At 37.6% G+C, this 6,985-nt stretch overlaps 1 protein-coding gene across 1 annotated transcript in view; it reads left to right on the top strand.

Annotated features, from left to right (window-relative positions):
• Positions 1-4,101, top strand: part of LOC107681587 (probable assembly chaperone of rpl4) — a 98,602-nt gene extending 94,501 nt beyond the window's left edge. Inside the window, exon 7 of the mRNA XM_016477901.1 lies at positions 3,837-4,101. Within this exon, the coding sequence (XP_016333387.1) occupies positions 3,837-4,025 (189 nt within the window). The 3' untranslated portion in view covers positions 4,026-4,101. The remainder of the gene's footprint in view (positions 1-3,836) is intronic.
• Positions 4,102-6,985: the final 2,884 nt, after the last annotated feature.

Genomic DNA, 6,985 nt, shown 5'->3' with positions numbered 1-6,985 from the left:
ATTCACTCCCCCCACCTACAATCCCTGCCGGTATGAGACTCGAATCCGCAACCTTTGGGTTACGAATCCGACTCTCTAACCATTAGGCCACGACTTCCCCTAGAGTGCGGAGAGTGGAAGCTGAAGCGCGCTTCAGGACATCAGTGGAAAAAAATTAAATACGCCGTCATTTTTGCTCATACAGGTAAGAATAATACATCGGAACTGTAAAGGGTCTATTTTTATTTGTGTGCACTCACAATATCAAGAAAACGTTGTGCTTTTGTAAAATAAAGGAAACAAATAGGATGCGCTTGCCATCTCGGTGTTGAACAGGAGCACTTCACAAAAATGCACCGAAACTCAGCGAATATTTTTCCTTTCAGACATGATGAATATATCTATAGAAAGCTTTAAATGACTACAAAACGAAATCATTCAAATCCAAAACAAAAACTATTATGTAATCCGTAAAGATGCATTTCTTTCTAAAGGCGCATCCAATTATGAGATGGCGAGTCAGGATCATCAACTTCATAGCGACACTGACTCATAAAACAATTCAATTCAATTCAATTCAATTCAATTTTATTTGTACAGCGCTTTTCACGATACAAATCATTGCAAAGCAACTTTACAGCAAATTAAGTTTCTACAGTAACACTAGTTTATTAATAGATAATACAAATATCTCCTTACTATTTCCCCCAACATAGTCATGGTAATTTTTGCGGCAAGCTTTAACCTATTTAGCGCGCTCACGTCACGTTGCTGTGCGCCATGGTCACGAAAACTCATCATTTGCATGTGTTTTTAAGCATTGTGGTTTAAAAACAAGTGATTTAAGCCATTGAAACGCAAATAACAGCACTATATGCACGAGCTGTCTGTTTCTGAGCGTGATTTCTGCAATTGGGTTGGATCCAGGTCGGGTCATATTCACACCTTAAACGAACCATACCAAAGTTCGTTTGGAAGTGGACCGAGACACCTCGTCAGCTGGGTCTCGGTACGGTTGTTTGATCCTTACCAGAGTGCGATTGCTGTATTCACACTTGCCAAAAAGGTCCGCACCAAGAGGGGAAACAAACTTGAGTTCGATTCAATCGAACCAAACAAGACAGGTGTGAATACACCCTAACTCTTATCGGGACTGGATATCAGGTCTCAGTAATTACAGGGTGGAACTCCAGATGGTGGCTGTTGCTGAGGTAACACATTAGCTGGAGTGCCATCCTCCTCTAGATTGATTAAATAAACACAACTCAGATCTGTGAATCCAAATCGCTGGAGCTGTGGCACAAGTGTTTCTCAATTAATTTATTTATTGGCAGAGGGGGTGAGTGGAGTGGTACAGGGTAATTCTCTGTATGCCATGCTTGTTTTATCCCTGCGGAAAATCATCTCAGTGTATTGCTCCCAGGAGGATTATGTGTTAAGTTTAGAGATATATTTACACAAAATATTGCAAATATTGCAAATATATGAATTTTTATTTTTAAGGCATTTTAATTACTTTCCTATCAGAGGAGACAGGATTTCCCATGTTTGCAGATGCTGTATGTCACCTTACTTAATGAAATTCTGTCAAAAAATCTCTTCTGTCAAAAGATCTCTTGAGTGAAGTCTTTTTATTAAATCCATCCATCTGTCCGTCTGTCTGTCTCTTTCTATCTATTGTTCTATCTATCATTTCATCCGTCCATATAAACTTTACAAATCTATATACTGTATACATATACATACTTTGTGTGTATATTTGCACTGAATTTCATTGATTTCATACAACAATTAAATGCACTGCAGTTAATATTTTTAACAAATAATTTGTTCTGATTTCTGTTTCCCTTTCTCTTCCAAGCCCCATCACACAAGCACTCACATATTTTAGTCACTTTTTAGGTGACTAATGCAAGTGAGCTAATGAATGTGCTTCAACCAAATAACATTTAAAAGGTTCTTCTTTATTAAAATGCTTTATATAAGAGACAAAAAAATTACCTATGCTTTTTTTCTGGTTAGTAAAGTGGGTTTTTAATTCTCTGAACCAGGCATATTACATTTACCTAGAAATGTTTGTTCTTTTGATATAAATTGGTCTATTAATTTGAGTGCTGAACCTGGAATGAAATGTACAGTAACGTCCGCAATGGCCATCCAAGGTAGTTATCCACTCCAGTTATGCATTAACCAGTATATAACAAATTATTCAAAAGACATTTAAATGTTCTGGTCCTGTGAGCCAGTATGAGTTTAATGTCTAAGCGTTGCTTTATCATCACAATTAACCTTGATGTCCAGCAGCAAAATGGCCCTAAAGTACATGCACACACATCAACACTGTGTTAAAACGCCCTCATGGGTCTCACTAAAGCTTTGTGGTCAATGGTTGTAATGTTTGTGTGAGTGAGTGAGTGTGTGTGTGTGTGTGTGAAGGTCAGGTCTGTAGAGCAGGTAGGAGTTTCAGACTCTCCTGGGGTCTTATGATCGGTCCGTAAATGAGATCCCACGAGGCCCAGAGAGCCCTGTCGCCACTCGCTGTTGCTTAGCGACCGTTCCCACGGCTCTGAGGGTGATATAAGGGAGCAACGGGCTGCCCACTGACAGTATGTGTGTATGAGATGACCTGGTTAGTCTGTGAGTGTGAAGGACTCTGTGGTTTCACTCCTGAGGGAGTTAAATAAGGTTCTATGGTGCTAAAACTCATTAAATAAAAAGAAGGAAAGAGAGGAAAGAACAGCAAAGGAGAGGTTGATAAGTTGTGGGGTCACTCCAGCTTTTTAAATGACTGCTCTTTCAAGTATTAATAAGAAATGTGCTTAATTAAAGTCTGGTTGTTAGAGTAGACGGAACTTGTGCGTCTGCATGATTACAGTTCACTGAAGAGAGGTCTGAACACCAAACACACTGCTAATACCTCATAAGAAAAAAAAATGCAGTCTTTCTGTATTAATACAGTATTTTTGTGCATTGTGAAATATTTCAGACAATTATATTAACTTTGAATTTGTCAAATCATGGTGTAATTTCAAGTGTTTCTTGTTGACGTTTTTAATACATTATTACGTTGCAGTCAATGCAGTCTTTATTTGTAAAAAAAAAGTTCAAACTCATTATGTTGTGCTTGCTTAATTTTTACATCTGCTTGCATCTGAATGTATTTGTGCTGAAATTAACTGACTTGTTAAGCTTAATTGATTAAAATGATGCTCATTAATCATGAATATCCCTTATACTCACATTTGGCAGTGAGACTGAACTGAACCTGTGAAATGTTCTGTTATCAATTGCACTGATTCCCCTGCTGAAACAGGAAGAAATCCCCAGCAAGCTTTTTTATGTTAACCAAAGGGAGAAAGTGTGGGGGCAATATATTGTTTGCCAGTCACATTGAGAATTGCTTTTTTATCATGTTCTTTCAGGGTATATTTTACAGTGATAAGAGTTGAGACAGTGGGGGGATTGAATTCTCTTCCTCTCCTGGCAAGCACTCAGTCACTTGCTGGACAATTTCCCACTGATGCAGAACTCGCTTCGTTTGTGCTTGGAAAGGAGTCACTAATTTGTGGAATTTGCCAGCTGACTTTGCTGGCACTGGACCTTCTTGAAGAAAGACAGAGGGAGAGAAAGAGAGAGTCCTTGAAAGATGGAGAAAAGAGAAGTTAGATAAGAGAGAAATATATAAGAGAAGAGAGTTTTGATTTAGTGGCGACTTGTTCACACTGCAAAACATGCCAACCCTTGGAGTCAAAGCTGAGATTTCTCTTTTTACTCTCCAAACAAACTGCCACTATTCCTCTGATAATAATCATAAGATCTGTTTTTTTTTTTTCTCACTCTCTTTCCCTAATCTGTAGCTCTATGTGAAGCTGCGCTGTGAGGACGCACCCATGTTTGAGCATACGGAGCAGCTGTTAGCAGAGCTGGGTGGTGAAGAGCATGGGGCTGATGATGATGATGATGATGAAGCTGGACCGTCTTTAGACAACATTGAGGATGATTTTATTCAAAGCAGTGATGATGAAGAAGATGCAATGGATCACTGACTGAACGTTTCTCACTCTTGTTTATTCTAACTGTTTCTATGGACTCGTCCAGTCAAAATATTAAAGTGAAAGCAGATGGCTCCTAGTTTCCTCCATCTTCTCTCTCCTTCCCAGTTACTTTGCTCCTCCCCTTTCTATTCTAGTTTGATATGCCAGACTAAAGCTGGGATGTATTTTCTGTTCGCCTTGTTTTTTGCATGCTGGGACTGCGAACCATCAGGACATCTGTCACAGTGGTCTGGACATTGATCAAGATTGTGTTTCATAACTTGTACTGTTTTATAAGTGTTGCAAAGCTTTAACAATGTCCAAATAAAAAATAGAAATAAAGGCATTTTAATTCCATAAAACACATACAGGTGCATCTCAATAAATTAGAATGTCGTGGAAAAGTTAATTTATTTCAGTAATTCAACTCAAATTGTTTTTTTTTTTTATTGTTTTTTTTTTTTTTTTTGGCTTCATTTCTTTTTTAAACAAACAGCTGAATGCCAATATACATGTTTATGTTTACTTGAAATGATGATGATGATGATGATGATGGTGGTGTGAAAACATTGTCTCATTCTAACTTCATTATTACTAAAGATCTTGCATGGATGTAATCAATCTTAATCCAGAATCTGCACAATGAACCCACTAGCTGGAAGACATTTTTGTTAATGTCATTCCCCTAATGATAAACTGAAGGATCATTTTGGTTATGGCTGTGCAGAAATAGTTTTGTTTATCCTGATGCAGACCCCAGAAATATGGTATAATAGTGCCACCATCACAATACATTATTCTAATGAGCCTTGATGTTTGTTTGTTTTTTCTTTTCCGATGGTGTCTGTCTGTCTTCCAGTCCTCACAGAAAACTGTCCTTATGAACTGCCTCCGTTTTTCCCATCAAATATTTCAGAGACACTAGAACAAGCCTCCTGAGTTCAAACGAGACATTTGGTTTCATTTTATGAATCCTAAGCAAATCTCATAATCTGATCACACGAGACCTGCCAGTTCTCAGCGCTAATGAAGATTCTCAAGTTTGAATTAAGTTTATGGACTTTTAGCTTCTCAGAGATGGAGAGCTTGGATGAAATGTAGTCACATTTTGACTAAACCATCTCCTATTTAATTTTTTTTTACAGCAAAGTTTCATGTAACTCTGACATATGCCCATAAAAATGAGCATAATCCCTCTTATACACACACTACAGTTCAGAAGTTTTGGATCAATATGATTGTTTTGAAAGACGCCCCTTATGCCTTCCAAAGCTGCAATATATTTGATCGATAACACAGTAAAAACAGTAATGTTGTGAAATAATATTACAATTATTTTTTTTTCTATTTTAACATATTTTAAAATGTCATTTATTCCTGTGATGGCGAAGCTGAATTTTCAGCAGCCATTACTCCAGTCTCCAGTGTCACATGATCCTTCAGAAATCATTCTAATATGCTGATTTGGTGCTTTTCTTATTATTACCGTCAATGCTGAAAACAGTAAATCTTTACTTCCACTTTTGATCAGTTTAAAACATCCTTATTGAATACAGCTATTAAAAATCTTACCGACTCCAAACCGTCCAGAACAGTATACAGTAGTTCATTATAAAAGCGAAAATTGTGTGATTACAATATGTCTAGAGACATTATACAGTGTTTGCACTGTATATTGTACAGTTAATTCATGGGAAACAGCGATGAGAAGGGAAATGATAGAAAGCCGAGCATGACTGTATGAATGAGAAACATTTATGCTAAAGCATGTCAAGGTTGAGATATCATATGTGTACTGATAATTCAGTGATATGTTTAATAATTCCTGAAAGACAAATGAATGTGCTGGCTGCAAAATGGATGAAACCTCCTTTTTATTTTGTTCTTATGCAGTGAAGGCCGTTATGGGAAGCTCTCTTACAGAAAATCACCAGAAAATAACAGCCAAACAGGAAGATCGATGATAAATTGGTCACCTGAATAGCAGGTCTAACTTACAGCAGAAGTCACAGTGTCTGCACTTGTCAGGTCAGTTTCAATGATACATTTAAAGCAAACTTTCCTCCTGAGGGTCAAGATTAAGCTTTGTACTGGTCGTGATTTCAATTATAAAGGCTTGTCATCCATTTACCCTCAGGATTTGGCAGCACAAAGCTTAAATGTCATAAGACTTGTCACTTTTTGATCATGACACTGTGTAGTGGAACATACTTGAATCAGACAAAATCAGCTGCCGTTTACGCCTTTATATTCAGTTGTCATCACTAAACAAATTAATTCTCACTTTCCAGCAGCTTTCCTGTCAACTTTATGTTTTTTGAGAGAAATGTGATGGCATGCTATGCCTTATGGGTAATATGTTCCCTTGAGTTCTCCTCCTGTTTTGTTGACTCGTCCCCTCATCCATCGAAGGGTCGGTTTTACACTTGGGCTTTTAGAATAATGGAAAGGCACTTAAGATGGCAGCACGATTTCCACCGGGGAGAGCAGCATGAGGAAGAACATTTAGAACATGTTAAATTGCGTTATGAAATAGGGCTGTAGAGTAAAAGTGTCGAAGGCAAAGCTACTATTAAAATCTTTCATCTAAGCTCAGGTTTAATGTCTATTAGGCTCATTCTGAGGTAGGAGTTTTTACTCGTCTGGACAGAACTGGGCTGTAATGTGGCTTCTTCCACAAATGCGGTACACTTTGGTGGCCTATGACTTTTATAAAAGCAGTAGAAACACTAACACCATGCTTTTATTCTCTGACCTGTTAGATATGTTTGATAATGTATTATCTAACATAACATTTACCTAGCATGAAAAGTATCTAGTTTTAGAAACTGTAAAATAGAGGCTTTAGCCTTTGGCTGTATCGGACAATAATTGTTTTTTGACCCCTCAGAACTCAGGCCAAGAAATCACCTTGACCTTGAATCTTTAAATCAATTAATCTCTCCCCAAGTACGGAATCTAGATGTGATGGT

Source organism: Sinocyclocheilus anshuiensis, unplaced genomic scaffold (assembly GCF_001515605.1).
Source record: "Sinocyclocheilus anshuiensis isolate Anshui unplaced genomic scaffold, SAMN03320099.WGS_v1.1 scaffold2178, whole genome shotgun sequence".
Taxonomy (NCBI): domain Eukaryota; kingdom Metazoa; phylum Chordata; class Actinopteri; order Cypriniformes; family Cyprinidae; genus Sinocyclocheilus; species Sinocyclocheilus anshuiensis.
This window is presented reverse-complemented; position numbering and strand designations above follow the sequence as displayed.